General features: G+C 42.5%; 2 protein-coding genes across 8 annotated transcripts in view; both read right to left on the bottom strand.

Annotated features, from left to right (window-relative positions):
- The window catches only part of LOC126547752 (heparan sulfate 2-O-sulfotransferase 1-like), a 58,801-nt gene extending 50,998 nt beyond the window's left edge, over nt 1-7,803 (bottom strand). The window contains exons 1-2 of one of the 2 annotated variants that reach the window (XM_050195728.3): nt 7,118-7,803; nt 3,349-3,620 (exon numbers count right to left, since the gene is read on the bottom strand). In XM_050195728.3, the coding sequence (XP_050051685.1) occupies nt 3,349-3,620; nt 7,118-7,262 (417 nt within the window). In that variant the 5' untranslated portion in view covers nt 7,263-7,803. Of the gene's footprint in view, nt 1-3,348; nt 3,621-6,057; nt 6,529-7,117 lie in introns of those variants that run through there. The other variant, XM_055063430.2, reaches the window with a different exon arrangement.
- Nucleotides 7,804-10,506: 2,703 nt separating this feature from the next.
- Nucleotides 10,507-21,851, bottom strand: part of Cip4 (formin-binding protein 1-like Cip4) — a 238,230-nt gene continuing 226,885 nt past the window's right edge. For all 6 annotated transcript variants that reach the window (XM_055063429.2, XM_055063426.2, XM_055063425.2 and 3 more), the window contains one exon: nt 10,507-14,464. The gene's annotated coding sequence lies outside the window, so the exon portion shown is untranslated. The remainder of the gene's footprint in view (nt 14,465-21,851) is intronic.

Raw genomic sequence — 21,851 nt, 5'->3', positions numbered from 1 at the left:
TTGATGGTTCGCAGAGCCACTCGTTAGAGTGTTCCCTCTAGAAGTGGACAAGTCTGTACATTAGCCGAGTCTAGCTGTCGATCACCCTCTTAGTGCCTAAATATGGCAACCTTCTCAAAAAATATGTTTTAATAACAAAAAGATAGATGCATCAAACTGAACACGTCATGTTTCTGACTTTAGTGTTCTGGGAACCAGTCTCTCCCTTAAGGGGTGATCTAGCTGTACCAAGCACATTCTCACATTTCTACAATACCATGTTAGCCGACATTTAAAACAACCCACTGCTTTTCTTAGGTGGCACAAACTTGGCATTCAAGCATTTGCAACATGTTTTGTTCCCTGGACCCATAATTTCACGTTGCAACATATACGCGCCATTGACGATTAAAGTTGGCAAAAACTACAGTTACGCAATGGGACAGGACGCCAAATGAACTCAAGGAATGCAGATATTTCAGCAATACTGCATTATTAAGCACCTACAGTCATGGTTACAGCATCTAAGCTATCGTACATGCCAGAATGACCACTGCCTGATCTGCTCTGTAGCGCATTTTCACCAAGTCACATTTTTTTGTCTATGTTTTTATCTTGTTGCCTGCTACATGAACTGACCACAACAAGCAGCAGCCAGTTTCTACAATAGCTACTCTGCAAAGAAAAATAAATAAACCGAGGACACCTAAGCACTTCTTACGAGTTGTGAATGCAAAAGCATTAATGTCCAACTGAATGCCGCTGAACGGTCCTTCAAGCTATGAACTCCTCGCGGGCAAGCAAGCGCATTGAGACGCTTGGCCAACACCTCCTAGATAGCATAACGCTGGCGCATATCGACGCGTGACACCATGCTACCTTCCCCGATTGCCATATAATCTAATGGGGACAGTTCCGAGTAAGCCGTGGTGATTTTGATGTCACCGCTTTTGTCACGCCGGGATTGGTAATGAAAATTTCTGTCCAAGTAGCATGACGCGATAAAGCAGGGTGCACAGGCCTCCTATCTAGGAGACGCTGGTTTAGCCCAGTGGGTAAGACACTCGGATTCCGAGAGTGGGGTCGTAGGTTCGAAACTCACTACCACCAACGTTTTTTCTTTCGAATTTATTCTGTGTTTTTATACATTAATTTCTTTATAGCGATTATCAAGGCAAAGTTAAAATGCAGGTGAGAGCTTGCATGGACAAGGAATGCGCGTATTACACAGGCTTCTGAGAGCAAGAGCGAAAGTGACACAACACCTGGAGTACCAGCAGGCATAGGCAGAACATTTTCATTTTTCTGGGGGGAGCTGGGGCCCGACCAGCTTTCCGAACCCGATATATATATTTCTTGCACTTGAAGAAACTTCCTGTGACCTCGAAGAATTGTTTCACTGAAGTGATGGCCTTATATAAAAATTCACAAGACCTCATAGTAGGAGACTTCAATTTACACAGCTTGACTCCTCTTCCACCATTAAGAATCTGGCGTTTCTCGGTGGTGTAATCTACCTTTGCGTAATTGTCATATACTTTGTTATCACTCATACTGTTTTCCTCTTCCGGAGAAACTTCAGCCTCTCTCCGTCTTTTTTCCTTTTCTGTGAGTCCGAGTATAAGCGCTCCTGTGCATGAGTGCCGTTGATTCCGATTTCAAGTGAATCTGGCTTGGCCTCATTTCGGTTACTGAGCGAATTATACAGGGTGCCCCAACTATCAAGCACCAAGACTTGAAAAAAGAGCAGTTGGGTTACTCGAAGAAAATCTAGTGCATACTGTTTCCAGTACAGTGGAGTAGCCGCCAGTAATTCTATCGTTCCTGAAATTTAATTCAACAATCACAATTAATTACGTTATTCGAGAAGTACTGTCCTAATTATCCAAGTTTCAATGAGGCATTTGTAGGCAATCAGGCAACCCCAAATGACATCTAACTGCTGTGTTTTCAGCGACGTACTAATTGCGTGCAAATTTTTCCGACTGGCAAACAAACCTCACGAAATATGAAAAATACCACGTGAGTGTAATCCCACCCACATCATAAAGCAGCGCCCTCATATAAGCTGATTGGAAGCAACTGCATTGCCCGTCACAAACCCGAAGGACAGCGCGTCACCTTGATAATGGTACGGAAGGAGCACCAACAGCAAGTTTCATGGCTTTGCAGCTATTCCTTCCTCTCTTTGTCACACTTATTATCCGTCTCTCAAGGCCGACTGATCACATTGATAACAAAAGCCCCTTGATAACAACGCAATGTTCTTGCTTGCGCCCGAGGAGTTCATAACTTCAAGGACCGCTCAGTGGCGTTCAGCTGGACATTAATGCTTTCGCATCAATAGAAATGTTTCACACTGCTGCACTGAAGAAATCGTAGCTAAAATTTGGTGCAAGAATGGCTGCTTCTAACATGTGGCAGATGCACATAGATGGTTATCCATAGTTAACACCTACCACAGAGTAGCTTGCATACCACAACTGCACTTAATCTCTCTTTCTGTATTAAGTCTGCTGGCAATGATGCCCACTCCCTTTGGATGGGCACGCATATCTGCGAGGAGGAACTACTAGGTACATGACACCATGCTGTAAAATAAGGGGTATGAGGGGGCTCGATTTTCTTTTTAATAGTCACAACTATATGAAGAAACATGCAATGAAGCCTGAGGAAGCCGAGGTTTAATTAATTGAGATGCTTAATTGAAATGTAGAAATAATAGCGTAAAGTGAAATGAAAGTGGAAGAAAATATCACTTGCTGCAGATGGGGAGTGAACCGACATCCTCCACATTACACGTGCAGTGCTTTTACCAATCAAGCTACCGTGGCAACCACCCTGCCATCCATTTTCTTGGTTATTTGTGTATGCACACAAGATTAGCCCTGGGAGTGTTAGTCAGTGCTACTAATGGAAAAGATGGTGGATGTGGAACATCCCTTTAACCACAGGTGCCACACAGTACGTAAGCTTAGGAGCAGGCAAGGGCAGCTCTTGAGGACAGCCCGCATTACCATGGGGAACACAGCATTGTTCATTTATTTAATGTTTACACTGCAATGCTCAATCAATCAGTGCTTGGAGGATTTGAATGTTACAAATATGCAGTTTACACGCCCTTAGGCATAGTCAAGGAGACTAGTGCCAATGTGTGCCAACACACTTTTGTTTTTGTAGGCTCCCTGTAACATACAACGCTACCATGTTTGGCAGGCACTATTGTAGCTATGTGCTCTACATGCTGCAGTTATTCATTCAGAGTTGTCAAGCCTGTTAAACAACCCCCTCAAAATAGGTGCACGAGTTCTGCCCAATGCTCGCACGTCACACACCACAATGAAACTGCTCAGCACATCATATTCTTACCTGATCTGGAAGTGACATGACATGCATGTTCTTGGATGTGTTCAAGTGGAGCACATGAAACTTGTTGGTAGCACACAAATCATATGCAACACCCATAAAGCTGGTGCTGCCAGTCTTGGGAACCCGGTTGTACAAAATGACAAGATTGTCCATTGTTTTCTCAGGCAGCCCAAAGTCATCCAAGGGTGCATCGGTGCGACTCTCTTGCACAGGTGGGAAGTCATGTAGCCGCTCATTGAGGTAAAACAGCTGTAGCCTACCAACCGTGTCCGCTGTAGAGAGCAAAAATGCAAATAAATACGAGACCGGTCACAGCTAAGCAATCTTATGTGCAATGACCTAAAAGACGACCACAAAACATGATTTCCTGCTCATCTTCATTTCCATCAGTGTGTGCACCATTCAGAAATCACAGGCTAGAGACACACAATACTAAGAGAAAAAATGTGACCAGAACACTACATACACTGCAGAAGCAGGTGCTTGACTTGCGTTAGTCACAGGTAAGGTGGCTAGTTACCTTAAGGGGGAATGAGGAGCCAAAAATTAACTTTTGAGCTGTTGCTTATGGACGTTTATGAAAACTCATAGGTTTATGTATCTTCTTCTTTTGAGTATATCCTCTAAATTTCATTAATATGCAACAAATGAAAATAACTTATGGCTGCCATACAGACCAATTGGGCTTGTCACCTTAGGAAAACTATCACTTCAGAAATAAAAACACAATTGTTTTTGTTAAGATACCTTCTAGGGGGGTCAGATGCAGGATAAGGCCAGTTGCGCATTTTTTATTATATTTCTGTAACAATGTCATCATTTTGAGGCTCAAATCAATTTCTTTCATTATTGTTACATCTCAGATATGAAACAATTTTTTGTGCTAATAAAAATTTAGAAATGTAGAAAGCACCTCATCTTGTTCCTGACAAAATTTAAGCCCAGAAGCTACTTCGAAAGCAGGCTTTTATGAAGCAGTACGGAAATTATAGATTTCCTAAAGGTGTTGTTCAGCCAAAGCAAGCAAGCTAAGAAAAATGAGCTCAAAGATTTCAGAACCCGCTATTTTATTTTAAGATCGAAAATAGTTAACCAAAGGACCCTGCTCTATAGGTTGAACAATACTCTTCAATTCGAACCTGCTCTGTGGCAATTACTTCAAGTCGCCTTTGCTTTTTTCAGCTTTAGAGCAGTCCAGTGCCCTTGTCTCTGCTCGCAGACAAGGGTGCCACAGCCTGAATTATGCCTTATTTTATTACTTTGGGGGTCTGCTATACTCTCAATAGAAGGTTTCCCATGATTATAAAGCACGAAAAACAAACTTTCTAATGTGGGCACCCACTCTGTATTCGGTTCCTTGACCGGCCGCGTCTTGAATACAGCTTTCATGGGCGCATTCTCAACAGCAATCAGGCGCCACCATCATGAGAAGCGAATTCATCTTTTTTTTCTATGGTGCAGAATGCAACCAAACTTGGTGATGAGCTTTTTTTATACATCTTATAATCCAAAATAAACAAAATTCGAAAATGCTTTTTTTCCTGGCAGAAAACGCGATATTAGGCCCGCATCTCCCTTTAATATATTGGAGCATCTGATGATGAAAAAAATTAAATATCTTGCACTACTTTGATAAAAGGAATAAAACTGCGCTCTGTCAATGTAAATTGCATTCAGAAGTGCCGGAAGTTTGGGGAGTTGATACGCATTGATATTTAATGAAGTTCCAAGCAGTTTTGCCCATAGAGCGAAGCACTAATAGGATAGCTGGTGCAACAACATGGGCAGTTACTTAGTTTTGCACGGTTTTTGGCGGTATCAATTGGAGTAATCTCTCAGATGAGTGCAAGCAATTTTCTTTCAAGAACAGGAAGTCCGAGTCCTCTTTCTTTGTGGAAGTGGTGCTTCCTGGTGGTAGAGAAGTGGAGAGACACAGCTTTTTCTTTTTCTTCCTCCTGTTACTTATTCTGCCTTTCGTTTCTTGCCACTGGCTCATTAAAATGCTTTCGCCTTAGTGCTCGTTTATGGAGACAAGTGGACGTGACATCACAAGGAAGTTTTCAATTTTCCAGGTACTTTGAATACTCGACAAAATAATATTTTAAAGCTCTTGCCATAACATGGTGCTAGATTAATGCCCACAATTTTCGCACCGAGCTGCTGGCGGTACAGTATTCAGTGACAATGGATGCTGGGACACTAAAGGCGGCTCTAATGACCGCTGTTCCTGCCACTCAAGGTCCTCAGCAGCCAACATGCCTGGACAGTCGAGGCCATGCTCATGTCCACGGCCTGCTGAAGCGCTCCAGCCATTAACATTCCAGGGCTATGCCAGTGTTCATGACCTACTATTGAAGTGGCCACTGAAGCCCTGGGCAGTACTGGTGTCCATGGAGAGTTATTAGGCTTCCCAAAACAGTTTGGTTGGTGACGAACCTGTGCGTCAGCCCTGCAGAGGCTACACTGCTGAAAGTGCAGAGGAAAGGTGACTGTCCATTCACCGACACCTGAAGACTTCCCACGGAAATTATGGAGGATTGCTTAGAAGCCTCACTGCCATCATCCCTTGACTGGGACAAGGTCCGTGAATTGGCAAGGCGTGTATTACATGTGCTGAGCTAGTATTGTGTATATATGCTATCAAACAATTAATATTAGAATGCCATACATACAAACAGTTAATTGTTCAAATGTATACCATGTTCTTACAATGTCCTTTCATCCCTCGGTTCCAGTCCAAGTTATGATGTGTTAAAGTTTTTTTCTATTTCTCCTCTCTTGCGCTCAAGTCGAGCACGTGGTGTCGGTCAGTCACAGTACCTGGCGGCGCGACCACTCTCTCCAGGTGCAGTATTCTTCTCGTATCATCGGCGGTGTGGCCGAGAGGTAAAGCTTTCGACTGGCAATCTGTGGGCGGGAGTATCGCGTCACTGCTGTTTGGACACCCCTTTACTTTTTTTTATATATATGATCTTTTTGCAAAACATTTTGGGATTCACGAGACGGCCGCTGACAACATCAAAACGACTAAGGGAGTGAGCCAATTTAAAAAGAAAATGAAATTATGGGGTTTTACGTACTAAAACCAAGATCCGAGTATGAGGCACGCCGTGTTGGCGGACTATGGAATTTGGACCACATGGGGTTCTTTAACGTGCACCTAAATCTAAGCACCACGGGCGTTTTCGCATTTCGCCCCCATCGAAAGGAGTGAGCCCATGATCGCTATCACTGTGAAATAAAGCTGTCAAAAAGCACCTAGCGTGAATGACCTCTTCGTGTGAATGTTATTCTATGCTTCGCTTCGACAGAGGTGTGGAAATCAGACAGGTGAAAATGTCAGTTCTCCCAAGTCACGGCCTGTTATCAATTGTACGGAACGACCGAGACCGACTTGGTTCGACTTTCCCGGACGCTACCCAAATTGAAGTCTGGCCCGGCTGCGAGGATGTCCACAAAACGGAGCACGACTAACTCGATTTTTTCTCAACACATTAGGAGCAGCAGACAAACGCACTTGCGTATTCCGCGAGATTTTCCCAAACCTCGAAAAGCTAAAGTAGTTCTAGAAAGCGGAATTTGCACAGATGCCGCGCAAACGCCGCTGGTATCCGTAGTCAGATCAGCAGCGACTGATTGCGGTGTGTGTTCACACGGTTACTTCCGGGCAGTTGTGACGAAATATACTTCAGTGAGACGTTGCCGCAACATTTAAAGCACATGATCATACTAATGTTTCAGAAATTTGATTTGATGCAAAGCAACTCACTCAGTTTTAAGCGGGACGACTCGAGCAGTGCAAGCTTGTTTTCAAACCTGAGGAAAACTGATGCAAAGCAGACGATGATACAAAAACAAAGTATGACTTTCCATTGAAAAATGCGGCCTATCATAGCTAGCTGTGTGTGCCGCATGAGCACGCGCTGTTAAAACAGTTTTGGTTTTCCTGGTAAGCTACAATTAAGAGCATCGCGTCAAAATGACGGCGAGCAAGTCTCGGCCGTCTTGACGCAGCCGCTCCCACCATTTCCAAACGAGCATCGCATCAGTAATCTACGACCCTTGCACTAAACGAGTCATAATTTACTACAAAAAAGTTTTAGATCAAGCAACAACAGGTATGCTCATTCAGTTCTATTTTTTTTTTTTTTAGGAAGGCGATATATGAACGACGGTTTGTAAACGGGACACCAGGCGCGCTAGTTCAAATCTTATTTTGTTGTAGCGCAAGCTGAACAAGGACAACAGAAAGGCACATTTGACACGCACAGTGCCAACTTTTAACAGATTTATTTCCCGTTCTCACACCCTCGAACCGTCATACAGCACGTGTAAAATTTCGGTAAAAAATGAACAAACAAGTGTAAACTGGGAACCACACGTAAGCAGTTTCTTGACTCGCATATTCACAGAGATGTGCACGTTCAGCGCGAACAAAGATAATTGAGCTCCTTTCAGGATGATGAAATAGAAGGTTTACTGACACATGCGTCGCCGAATGTTGATATGTACCTAGCTTCTACTATCAAGCGCGTCATCTCACACCTGCTTCTACTCATGATGACAAAGCAGTTCGGAGCAGGTGCATGGTTCAAGCACTGACATGATCAAAAGAAAGGTTGCCGTCATCCCCTACATACACGGGTTCTCCCATAGATTAAAGAAGATTGCTGGAAGGAGGGGCATCAACGTTGTATTCTCGGCGCCTAATAAATTCGTCAGCCTGTGTAAAAACGCAAGGCCAGAAAGAATCGCACGTACCGCATGCGAAAAAGAACAGCAATACAAATTCATCGATTGCATCGCGGGTGTGGTATACCGCATTCCACTCGGGTGTGGACAGTGCTACATTGGTCAAACAGGCAGATGCATAAAGGATAGGCTACGAGAACACAATAACAAAGTAAACAACTTGGCCGCTGACGGCTTTCTTGCCATCCATTGCCAGAGATGCAAATGCAAACCTAGATTTAAAGAAAGTCACGAGTAGAAGCAGGTGCGAGATGACTCGCTTAATAGAAGCTGGGCACATATCAACATGCGGCGACGCATGCGTCAGTAAACCTTCCATTTGATTATCCTCAAAAGAGCTGAATTATCTTTGTTCGCGCTGAACGTGCATGTCTGAATATGCGAGTCAAGAAATAGACGTGTGGTTCCCAGTTCATATTTGTTTGTTCATTTTTTACCGAAAGATCATATATAGCGAGAGAACGGGAAATAAATCTGTTGTTGAAAGTTAGCGCTGTGTGTGTCAGATGTGCCTTTCTGTTGTCCTTGTTCAGCTTGCGCTCAAAATAAGATATGCCGTACCAACAAGCCCCTATAGCTATCCTCATCGGCTAGTTCAAAGGCAGAGCCTTCCGGTTCATAGGAGCCTTCTCGATCGTCATGCTGCTTACAGTTCACCACGAATGGGGTTGTTGCAGTTAATTGTCCGACATTAATTAAATTGTCCGACACAAAAATGTTTCCACCCAATAGGACTTCCCGCCTTCATGCTCCTTTTGAGGAGACAAATTACTTAAACCGGCGTCGCACTGGACACTTTCGATTGCGGTCAAGCGCGATTGGGGTCGAATTACTGCAACACAATTGACACTGCGCAAGCTAAGGAAGGGAGCCAACCGGGAATGAGAAATTCGATCTGGATCGGGCTTGATGGCAATCGAAAGTGCGCCGTGCGAAAACGGCATTACGGTGCTGGTTAATGAGCGCCTCCCAAATTCGTGCCGAAAAAAAAAGAATAAGAACCACCGCTAGAGGGTGGTTTAAAAACTGGCTTCGTTGTTTTACGTTCACCTGACTGGCACTGGCAGAGGCGATCACGCTAGTATTTGTCCGATAGATGATTAATGCAAGAACCGAAATAAATGGGCGACTGCTCAAGCCCCAACGTTCTAATGTGTGGTTAGTTACAAATGAACAAAGCAAACCGCAGCCAGAACATGCAGGGCTGCTCTTCGGAGATTGCAAATTCGTGCAGGCTTCAAAACTAGTAATTTTGACTGGTGCTATTGCACCATGCACATACTGATACTTGATACTTACATGGCGGCTATTCCATGGACGAGTTCCAGCACTTGCACACCGACAAAAAAGCCACTTTCGTAATTCTTGGAAATATGCATTGCGATATCGCTACTGAAAAAAATTTATTTCCTTGTAAGCACGATTCCAATTGGAATTGCTGGTACTTGATAGCCACACCGACAAAAAAGCCACTTTCGTAATTCTTGGAAATATGCATTGCGATATCGCTACTGAAAAAAATTTATTTCCTTGTAAGCACGATTCCAATTGGAATTGCTGGTACTTGATAGCCCTATTTGCTGGCTTGCGATCATACATAACGTCTACAATACTTGTTTCTGCATAGAATGTATTCCTTCTCCAACAATAAAAATATTTATAGGTGTGGGCAACAACTCATGAAATAGAGGTGTTGCACAAAACATGCCTTCTCTCCAAGCCTTACAAATGTACAAAGTGTCAAATAGAAAATTGCCCCCCCCTCCCCCCAAGAGATTGTTCTACAAATAAGGTGAATTTAATGCGAGAAAAAGGGGGGGGGGAAGGATGGGGAAAGAAGAAGCACAAAAGGTGCCTAGTGTTTAAACTACAATACTGATTAAAGAAGTACCATTTGTAACATGAAAGTAAAACCCGAAGGCCTTAGGTTAACATACACTAGAAGGACTCCCAATGGAGAGGCCACTATGTGGCGAGCCAGGGCAGAGGTTGCACACACAATGTCACTGCGATTTCACTTCAAGGAGTGAACCATTTATGAAAGAAAAAAAGCAAGAATTTAAAATAACATGCAACTCCTATGGGACTTCCAGAAAAATCATTCAAAAAATGGATGCAACAAACATTTAGCCTTGTGTTCAGCTACCATCCTCTTGCACATTTTTATCTTTTTATCTACAAATATCACATTTTTATAGTACATATGCAAAATTGTGCCACTGAAAAGCTTACCGTGTCCAAACAAGGTGCCGAGGGCCCACCGGAAATGTAGCAATAAAAAAAGCACAGGGTTTTCGTTGCCTTTTGTGCATGCACTTTTAGACGCTTCAGCAGAAATAGAGAAAGATCATCATTCTCTGTTTCTGCATGCAGCACAACAAATATCTCATATTTAGGAGCAAGAGACACATACGTCAACAATTTTTATTGTCATTCATAAATGTAGCTGGGACATCAACAGATATTGGGTGGGAGAAAACACGCACAAAAAAAAAGGCGGCACGAAAAATCACAGCAGCAAGGCAACTTCACCATTCACTCACATGCACATTCAATTTACTACAGACAATCTGCAAGCGCTTTTTTTTTTCTCTTGCACAGCACAAAGACCTTTCATTTAGTCATCCAGGTTCGAATATTAAAGGCTATCTTCACACCCTGCACACTGCTGGCTCACTATGAGACATTAATACTTTAAGATAACATTTAAACACATTTTTGCCGCCATACTACCTAGGGCACACTTAACTAAAAAAGCACTAAAATATCCCACCATAAAGTCATGGTTGGAAAAAAAACAATGAAAACAGATATTAAGGGAAGGAGAGGCACACAGTTTTTTGCAATGAATACATTTGTGTGGCTTTTGCAAGAGTCGCACACACCCGCTCACTGACAAGTACACATCTGTATTTACATAAATGTTACACAATACGTCGTTTGTTCAGGACACTGCGCTGTTGATGACAGCACCAGCCAGTAGACATCATAAAAATATGTAGCTCAAAAACTGCAGCACTTTACATTCACACATGATCATTCTCTCGTACTAATTAAAAACAGGAAACAAGCCACTGTAACTAAATGAAAAGTGAACTCCTTGCAACTAGCCTCCATGGCTTCTTTAGGAGCACACAATAACAGTTCGGTTTGAGAAATAAAAGCTCCATACATGCAACACAGAATCTTGTAACAAAACAAGACACGACTGGGTCCTTACGCAAAGTCAGCGAAGCTTATCTGCCAAGTCACTCACAGCAGGAGAAGTCTGCACACTGTGCAAATTTTTTGTTTGTCCCACTGTTGCTGATCGCAAGCAAGTCTAGAGGAAGCAGAAGATAAAGCAACTGAAAGTCTTGGATATGTTTTTGTGACAGACAAATACCAGCACTCTTGGGACCATTTGCAGAGAGTAGTATTACTCTCTATATTAAAAAAACAAAAAAAAAAATGTTGCAAGCTCTTAAAAAGCTAGGTATGTTGCTTCAATATGCAAAAACGAAGAAAAAAAAGAGAAGAAAAAGTTAAACATAAAAATAGACGACAGATCATGACGCAACTACACTCCATGCATAGCATGCAAATATAATTTGAGAAAACATTTTGGCAGGGCGCCACGCTGTTGTAAAAATAAATGAGAATGCTCATTTCTACAGTATTTAGTCCCCATCTAATGGGCCACTTGGACACTTGATAAGAGTTACACATATATACATGTATGGCGGACCACAGCGTCACCTAGTATATGCTGAACAAGAATATCGTCCGTGTGCACGCAACACAGAAGGTGAGTCCGACTATAAAATGTACAGTCCGCTTCCCACAAGGTTAGCTTACTACTAGCCGCGAAGTATTTGTGTGGCTTATTAGTAGGACTGTCAGCCAATGCTTAAAAGGCTGCATCTTCTTGCCTTCGAGGTTTTAAAAAGGACCACCGAGTGGCAAGTTGTGAAAACTAAGAGCAATACACCTGTATGCAAAATGATTGATGCAGACATCTATGGAGCCTGCAACACATCGATTAGGCAAGGCCTTTGAAGTTAACAAGTTAGGAATAGTATGAACCATGTTGACACAGTCAAACCCAAGTTGGCACGAGTCCAATCAGAAATATATTTCCCACAGAAGTTCAAAGCGAGCAATTGTTCACCAGCCCAGCTTTAACATAGAAGAGGTGGAAACAGAATGTAAGCAAACGAGTTCACACTAAAAAACGGCCCACAACATCATCTTTGCATGAAGGTGCATAACAATAGTTATTGCATGGTGGAACAATGAATGTATGTCGTTAACCTTGTGGCAAGTTCCATTTAGCAAGAGTGGGGCAAACAAGTTCATTCTAGTCGATGCAGCAGGCAGCCACCCAGCGCACTACAACAACCATGCACAACTGCCACTGCAGTTCTCGTGAAGTGTACTACCACCATCTTCGTATGTGTATGGCACGCACATATTTCAGCGCAGGGAGAGTACCTTCTCACACAACTAATGCACACACAACACTAGCATACACACACATACCAGATGGACTGCAAGCCTTGCAGCTGGTTGGGCACAGTAGCAAAACAGTTTTGTGCTTTTAAAGCACATGGAAAAAATAACCTTTGAATTTGCACATAATACAGTCAATGTCAAAAATAGAAAGAGTTTCACAAAAGAGAGTTCAACAGCGGTGCAAATGTTTTTCGCCTGCTTCCAGCACCTCAGTAAAGCATTTGAGTAACAAGTGTCAGCAGTTGGGTTTCCCAAAACCTAGGCATATTGAGTGAAGCCAAGCGTAGTGCTTGTAAAAGCATGATGTGAACCTTGCGCACGCACGGCTGAGCTGGTGTTGCTCCTAATGCCGCTTGCTTTTGACTTCGGCTAAATCAGCGACATCCCACCTGATGCACTGCAGGCCCCTTCAGCTTGAAGGTAGCGCAACTTCACCAGTATTTGAGTATAGAAAGTTCTACGGAACAATGTAGTCAAAATGTTTCTCTTCAACGCAACCTCTTCAATATAACGAGGAATTCCTGCATCTCGGAAGTCTTTATCATTACAGTGAGAGGCTACTCCTTATAGTCTGCTAGAAGCGCAACTCTTGGTTCTTCTCAACATGAACATACCCGAAAGTGGCCAAATGAACGGAACTCATTGGGCCTGTGCAGACACCCTTGACCACCATCTGACAATAGTGTTAGTGTTACTATCGACAATTCTTGTGAAACAATAAGGAAATTGCTACTGCCTCATTTTAGCAGTGATAGAAAAGCCACTAACAGTACGTGGCCATAGACGGGCAGTTTCGCAGTAAGCATCCAAAAGGAAGTTGTCATTTCTCACTACTGTATAAGGTAGAGACAAATGGCCAGCTGCAGACAAGTTTTAAAACCAGTATAACCTAATGCCATTTTCAATATAAATAGACAAAAAAGAAAGCATACAAGGCACCGCCAAGTGTACCACTTGGGTCGCACATTCTCAATTAGTGACCTCAGGAGAGGACGTTTGAAATTTCAGGTGGTGCTGCTTTATGTGTCACATGCTGCTGCAATGCACTTACTTCAGCAAGTCTGCTCACAGTGTCATTAGTGGCAACACTGAAATTCACTGACCGCCTCAAATGCTGACTGCACAAGTCAAGAAGAAAGATGAAACAATGCATGCTCTCAACTCCTTACAATTTAGCATAACCCAGATGGGAGCACACGGTTTGGACCATTTCTAGAGAACTGTCTCATGCATTATTACTAGTAGTAGCGGGGATTGGGGCAAGCACCATGTCACCTTTCTTGGCCTCACGGAAACCAACATACAACTGCAACAGACATCCTCCTTCTCCCTCCCTAAAAATAAAGCAAGGTGCTCCCAAAGAAAGCATTTAAATATGCAGGCCTTAAGTTTTTTTTTTTTTTTTTGTTCCTAAGTGAACTCAAATGCAGCCATGTAAACACTTCATACAAAGCCTCACATTTCTCCATTTCTGTCCATAGTCACACATGCACACACACGCACACAATACATACACACAGATATGAACTAGTAGATATACAAACGCTCAATACAATTTCGGCACTATCAGCCTTCTCCCTACATGAGCATGTGACTAAAGAGAAGGATCAGCTACAAGTGCATTTCTGCCCCCCCCCCCCCCCATCACTTTTTTTCTCTTTCCCTCTCTACCTGTGCAGCGGCAGGCGATAAATTAAAGTGCTGGCATCCCTACGTGGCCACTGGTACCACAAATGAAGGGAATACTGAGAGTGTTGAAGCTGTGGCTTCCACCTTTCCTTTCGGCAGCGCCTTCTGCTGTTCAGAGCCACTCTTCCCTGTCTGATCCATATCTGGCGAAGAGGAATGCACAAAAGAACCAACAATGGACCTGCAAGAAAAAGTATACACAGTTCTTTGTAGCCAAAAAAGAAAAAAAGAAAACAAGTTTGACATGGTGTGTCATGCCATTGGGAATTCAGAAACAGTTTCACCAATCCGAAAGCATCATGCCTTAGATTTTATCCAAAATGGCAGCTCACATTGCATGGAAAAAAACAAATCATCCTCAACCTACTTTTGTGCTGACTGCGACCGCTGCAATTTGTGCAAAGCATGTCAGGTTTCCAAATGTTAGCGCAAAGGTTGTCAGAGAGGTAGCTGGTTGAAATGATTTCATGTGAAGCATTCCACTGCACACACCTCTCCCACCAAAGATTCCAAGTTTCAGCCTATCCTAGGAAGATTTTCAAGTGAAGATGGTAGCTCAATATGAATGATTACAGTATATCTACCCCATTCTAACATGCACCTTTCTCTTTCCAAAAAACCTGGTCCATAAATTGCCAAGCAAAGTGCTGTTAACAAAACGAAAACCGCATTCGTGGCAGTCACAACAGCATATTGCCAGAGCCAGCCTAGCCAGTGTCATTGCCATTGCATCACAAGATGGAAATGACAATGATACTGAATTGATAGAAGGATTGATAGAAGTCAGATTTTCAAGTCACATGGCAACAATGCACTGCTTTCGGTCTCTCCTTACAGAAACCCACTCAAAAGTTAACGGGACAGACAAACATTTAGAACACCAATTGAGATAGCCTTGCTCATGAAAAGATCATGTTTTGTATTGACTGAAAAAAGAACTGTTTTACTCCTTAAACAAGGATTTATATTTTTCCTTCTTCACAAAAATGACTTTGGTGCCCCGACGCAGTAATAGCATGACAAAAAATAGGATACCCTATCACATGACCTTTTAGTTAGTGTATGCAGCTCCTTGGCCTTTCTAAATATTGAAATGCAGTACATCTTTTCATATGTTTGTCTGTAACTTGCAATGCCAAGCTACATTATCAATTGTTATGAGTAGAAAAGTGGTGCCATGGCCTCCGAGATTGGGTGGTGCACATTGTAATAGCCTGTTCTCGGAGGCCATAGTGGCACTGTGAGAACTTGTGCACATGGCCGAAAGAGGGCACTACACTGCCACTAGCTAGCATCAGGATCTGCAGCAGCCACAGATGCAACAACTTATCACCGCGGCATTTTATTGTCTGAAGGGTAAAACAGTCAAAATGCAAATGGTTAATGAAAGTTGCACTCACTCCTGTGAAAGCCACCCATCATTCTGCCTTCCCAATTTGCGAGGCGGCCTATAAGCACCGCTTTCACTTCTTAGTGTTGCTGGCGTCATTTTTTTTTTTTTTTTTTTGACATTGCTCAACTTCTGCTTGGAAAATTTCCAAGTGCTTTTGGAAGTGACTGCTGCAGGTGTAAACACTTCCAAGGATGAGCATATTGTTGCGTCATAAAAAACTGGGTCTCGAAAGTTGGGTGTCAGTCCCTTTCAGTTATTTTACATGCTGAACTAGCATCAACAAGTCACACCACAAGCTTTTGGCATTCTGCTGATTTGCATGTGTCACAGAACGAACTAGCAAAGTGGTTAGTCTAGATGTTTGGCACCATCCCAGTTGCACTTGTCCCAAAGTCATTTGATAAATACAAAATATCAAACACACTATGAACTGTACAGAGGGCGACAAGTTGTGGCTCATAGACAGTGATGAAGTGCTGTCAGAGTGATGATGACGATGATGATGGACGTTAAGCCTAAATAAAGTTCCATTCTGTAAAGGTTCATAAAGGGCTGGTTTGATCTTTTTCTTATTGTCAGAATCCAAAGCGTACCCCGTTCCTCTTGCTAAAAAGCTGAGTGTGCATTAGACAACTACCTTGTTCAGGAGCTCTGATGCCATTTATACATAGTTCTCCCGCTTTAAAAAAATTAAATTATGGGGTTTTACGTGCCAAAATCACGATCTGATTATGAGGCGCACTGTAGTGGGGACTCCAGAATAATTTGGACCACCTGGGGTTCTGTAACATGCACCTAAACCTAACCACACGGGTGTTCTCGCATTTCGCCCCCACAGAAATGCGGCTGCTGTGGCTGGGATTCGATCCCGCGACCTCGTGCTTAGCAGCACAACACCATAGCCACTAAGCAACCACGGCCGGTAATTTTCTGCTTTGAATGCACAAAAAAGGGAGTGCGTTCAGGGGGTGTGCTAGAATCTGAAATACTGCCAAAGTAACCAGCAGTAAATTTCAGCATTTCTTCTGCTTCTTGCTTAATTCAATCTGCTGGATAATTTAAACAATTTTGTTGGTCCCGCCAGGATCAATTTAACCGAAGTCAACTGTGATACGAGTTTGATACCACAAAATGCTGATTTAAGAAACCAAGGCAACTATAGTAGCGACATGCTGGAATTAAGTTTCATTTATGGATAGCTAAGCAAGCCAATGACTAATTAATTACTAATTACTGCATTCATGAATTTTAACTAAGATAAATTTTAATAAATTTTTTTATACGAATGTACTCTCTATGGCCAGAAATAAAGGCGGTCAAGTTCTTTTCATTTTCCTTGATGCAGAATGGTGTTTGGGCTTTCTAGGTTTAACTCTTCAACATACACGTTGGTGATACACTTGACCTACCAGTTCATATTAAGGGAAAACGAGTCACAAAATCGTAACTTTCTTTTCAGAAATCATTTTTCAGATTTTGGTTGCGTTATTACCCTTCAACACATCACCTTCATTTGCAGAAAAATCAAGGTGTTTCTCTGACCAAAAGACTGCAAAAAATTATTATAATACCCCCGTCTCATGGCAAATCTAATGTCATTTCCAATAAATGACACTTGTTGCAATTAGTGTCATTTCATGGCACGCTGTCACACGGCGAAAACTAATGTCATTTGAAAATGGTGACAATGACAACAGTAAAAAAAAAAAAAAAAAAAAAAGATGCAAAAATAACCTCAAAGCCACTTTTGTCCAATAATTATTTTACAATATGCTCTAAATTCCACTGGGATGTGTGGTCGTCCTTTTCACGGCATGGTGTTCAATCACTAACCTGTCGACATTGCGAACGAAGTGGAGTCAAGCCAAGCCAAAGGTAAGCCAAGCAACATGACAAAAAGCATGATGGGCGCACCCGCTACATCTGCTAAAGAGGAACGAGAACGGAGTTCCATGTCATCGCCGTTCTGATGTGCATGCGGGCTCCTAATATCCACATTCTTGGCCACAAGAAAACATGTGCATGCATTTATGTCAAGTCAATCGAAGTGGCCGCAGCCGATGCTCCGGTGCGAACCAACATGACTGCCGCAGCAAAATCTACAGACGGCTGTCTAGTCACTGGATTGAGAGTAGCTTTCTGTAATTACGCACTGTGATGCACTTCAATGCCGTTAAAGTAACAATTAGGTAATAAAACTGATAGAATAATGGTTAGTTTCTGTTAAACAAAAATATGTACTGTTCGCCAACCTGACCGGTACGCTCGTGGTGGCGGGGACACAGACACACATTTTGTTCCAAAAGTGGCAAACTCATTCGTTTGTAAATGTTATTTTTGACGAATGTCATTACGTTCTACTGTGTGACAGCAAACAAATGGCATTATCAGCAAATGTCATTTGTTGTAAATTACATTAGATTTGCCATGTCACAGGGGTATAATAATTGAGGCATGGTAGCTGCAGGAGCTTTATTTTTCCATTGATATTCGACCAGTGACGATCACAACCACAAGTTTTGGTAAGCTTTCCTGGTTTAAGTACAAGCAAGCACTAGCCCTAGCCGAGCCAGCACCAGCTGCAATTTCCACCAGTGCTCAGGTGCAGGACATGCATCCGAGTCTCAACAGCAAGATTTTTTTTTTTTTTTTGCTGTGCTAAAAAAAGATTTGCTTCAAGCACTGTTGTGAAGATATGGCCATTTCTATAGCCCTCCTGTGGTTCAACAAGGGCAACAAAGACTGAGGAAGTTCTACAGTAAGCTAGTTTGCAAGGATTCTGAGGGTATCACCTAGGCAGAAGGATAATTTTCAAGTTGAACTCTTCAAGCAAATTTATCATCTGCAACAGTAATAGAATGTGTAGGAAATTTAAACTTTTTGATCAGTCTTGTGCTGTTCTTGCTACTTGTGCCCAAAACTTCTTGTACTTAATGTGACTCAATCTCGGCCAAATTTTACATACGCATGCACAAGGACTTGCAGAATGAAACTATTTAGGCTTTACTGTAATATACAACAATTTTGGTCACGTGCAATATAGGAAACCAATCATAAATGTTCTCAATACAGTCAAACCTCAATATATCGAACACAGATATATCGTATTATTGCGTACATCGAACGCTTTCTATACCACCTAGAAAATCGCATGCATTTTCAATTTTTTATTTTGAACGGGGTCGGACATAAAATGGATATATCGAACTCTGCCAACCCAGACCACTTGCGCTCTGTTGTCAGGCGGTGAGTTTTCCCGCAACAGCTCGAACATAGCGATGACATGATGAGCGTTCCCAATTGCTGCGCACTATAGCTGCACACATCGATCGCGCTGAGGGCGCCATTTGAACGTAGCGGCGTATACACGTGGCAGCCGTGGCTAGTTCGACCAAGATCAACAACGTATTGCATTTGTCGCACTGACTCCTCCTCGGTGCCGTGCTCTGCGCCTGCCATGCCTCGCGAGAACTGGCGGTTTGCATCCGCAAAGACCGCTTGCTCACTGTGCTCACTCATAGACGCCTTAATTTGCAGACGCCACTTGGTTATTGAGAGTGTTTCAAAATGCTTCCATTGACGGACGTTGAGATCGCAGCAGAAGTAGCAGCCAAACGAAGACGCTGCAGAGGTGGATCCCACGAGCGCTGATGTTGTCCCGCTCCGGACTTCAACTGAGGCTGTAGCGGTTCGGACCTTCTATGCCACTACTGCGGTGAAATAGAGGGCACTGGGCTATCGCTTGTGGATTGTTTAGTCTATGCTGAGGACTCCGTGTTTAAGCACACAGCTGCCAATAAGAAGCAGGCTACACTGCTGCAGTACTTTCAGCCAAATAAATACTTTGTGTGAGGCTTCAAGTGACTATTTACTGCACCACGATTGGGGCGTGATCGGGGATCATTGTTCGGAGCGCGCATTCAGTTGCGCCACGCGCGATTGGCCTAGACCGCGCCAACTTCGCGCGGCTGATGAAGTCTGCGCGGCCTACCCAAATTGCATGCGGCGCAATCGACCGCACGCTCCTGGCTGGCGTCAGCATGGCCTAGGCCAATTGCGTGCGGTGCAACCGAACGTATGCTCTGAACAATGGTCCCCGATCGCACCCTTGGTTCATTGATTGATTTGCAGAAGCTTTTGACGCATTTTTCACCTTATTTTATATAGCGAATTCCGACTATATCGAACTATTTCGCGATCACAGCGCTGTTCGATATATCGAGATTCGACTAACTCAACAGTCGAGATTAACAATATTTTTCTTTAAATAGAGCAGACCGTAAAATAATTTTCGAACTTACTCGCAATGAGTCCTATATGAGGAGTATGAGACACTATTTTATAACACTTTCCTAGGCCTAATATGAAGCCCCAAACTGGCACAAGAGTGTTGCCACTTTCTAGGGGAACAGAAACATACCCAGACAAGATATTGAGAACTAATAACACATTTGAAAGTAAGAGATTAAACTATATTCTACATAACTTTCAAACAAATAGCTTTATTATAAACAACTGATCTGATGCGCATCTCCCCTTATATCACCTGACTAGCCCTACTAGTCAAGACCACAGTTCCTTTCACTTTGCTCACCAGAAATGAACTGCAATCTTCTATGTGTCTGAGGTTCCAGTTTCAGCTCCGGTTGTCAATAGCAAGCATTGTGTGTGTTACAGTCACCAAATTATGTGTACGACTTCAGCACACACAGATCTCACTCTGCATCAATAAACACGCTCTAGTGCTCTTGCTTAGTTTTCTGCCTGCCTTTCTTTCACTTTGCTCGATAATTTGGTGCCCTTGTTGTCCTTAATCTCACCCTGTATACCCCAGCCACTTTGCTTATGTTCCACAGACACCAGATGCTGCCCATGTCAGTGAATACAGTAGCCATATTATTTTGTGGCTTACATCCCTTTCCCTATCGTGTTTAAATTTTATTGAACCCCTCAAATTTCATGACAAATTTCTTTAAAATTTTTCGATATTTTGCACCAATTTTTTTCTAAAATATATACCAGAAATGCCTACTGCATTTTTACTGGTACTGTTGAAAAAAAATAGCAAAAGTCAGTGTGTATTATATATTTGTCAAGATTGCAAGAAACTGCACATACAAACATGTGCAAAAATTGCGGAAATTTGACGAGTTAACGTGTCATCGACACCACAGAATGCTCGTTGTGATGATGAGTTACCTCATCATCAGCAGTTAAGGGGTTAACACACACCCATCCCTGTTATGAGAGAAAGCCTCCTTTTTTAAAAAAAAATTGTACTCAATATTCCAGTGAAATAAAATTATGAATCATACTGCTTTTTTAATCAGAGCATTATGTGCAAGAATTTGGCACAATAAGAAATTGGAGAAATTTTGTGGAGTCCTTTCAGAAAGAACATTGGAGCTCAAGGCAAAAGACATGCCATAAATGCTCTAGCGTTGGCCCTTTCACAGATGCTTGATTTTACTGTCACAAACCTATTTGTAGGCCATGAAAGCACTGTAGTGAAGGACTTGAAATTCTGACGATATGGCATTTTTTAATGTCAATCCACAGTTCTTTCCTGCATGTCTGTGTGTATAACATGGTATGTATCAGCCATTGTCCGAACCATTCACTCGTCAAGGACATTGGTGGAAACAGGAACTCTGGGAGAGTTTTCTGAATAGAGTGAGCAACATAGCTTAAAGTTTGAAAGTTTATTTAACATAATTAACGTATACAATTGCAAAGTACACACTTTTAGGATCCCAAGAAGCAATATTAAAAGCATTTAGACAATGGTGAAAGTGGGAAAAGACGTCATGACTAGCAAAGTAATGATGAATTACTTCTCAAAAAATTATGCCTACCAAAAAAAGTCAATATCAGTTCTCTTCTGCTGTACCCTCTATATGATCTGAAGCTCTTTGGAGTCTTTTGAGACGAGACGATGAGTATGTGGAGTCAATGGTAACTAAATTTGCCCTAAGAGTTGAATCGTCCAGCAGTAATTTTTCAGTTCTTCCACATAGTTCAGCAGTTTCTGAAGAGGAAGCTTTAGTTTGGGGCCAACTCCAATTTCCCTATTCAAATACTATATGTAAAACACTGAAATGCCTTTATGAAACTACTGCTGGGCTAAATTGAAGGAAATGTTTTGCGTTTGAGAAGGAAAGTTAAGCTCCAATAA

This window comes from Dermacentor andersoni, chromosome 1 (assembly GCF_023375885.2).
Source record: "Dermacentor andersoni chromosome 1, qqDerAnde1_hic_scaffold, whole genome shotgun sequence".
NCBI lineage: Eukaryota > Metazoa > Arthropoda > Arachnida > Ixodida > Ixodidae > Dermacentor > Dermacentor andersoni.
This window is presented reverse-complemented; position numbering and strand designations above follow the sequence as displayed.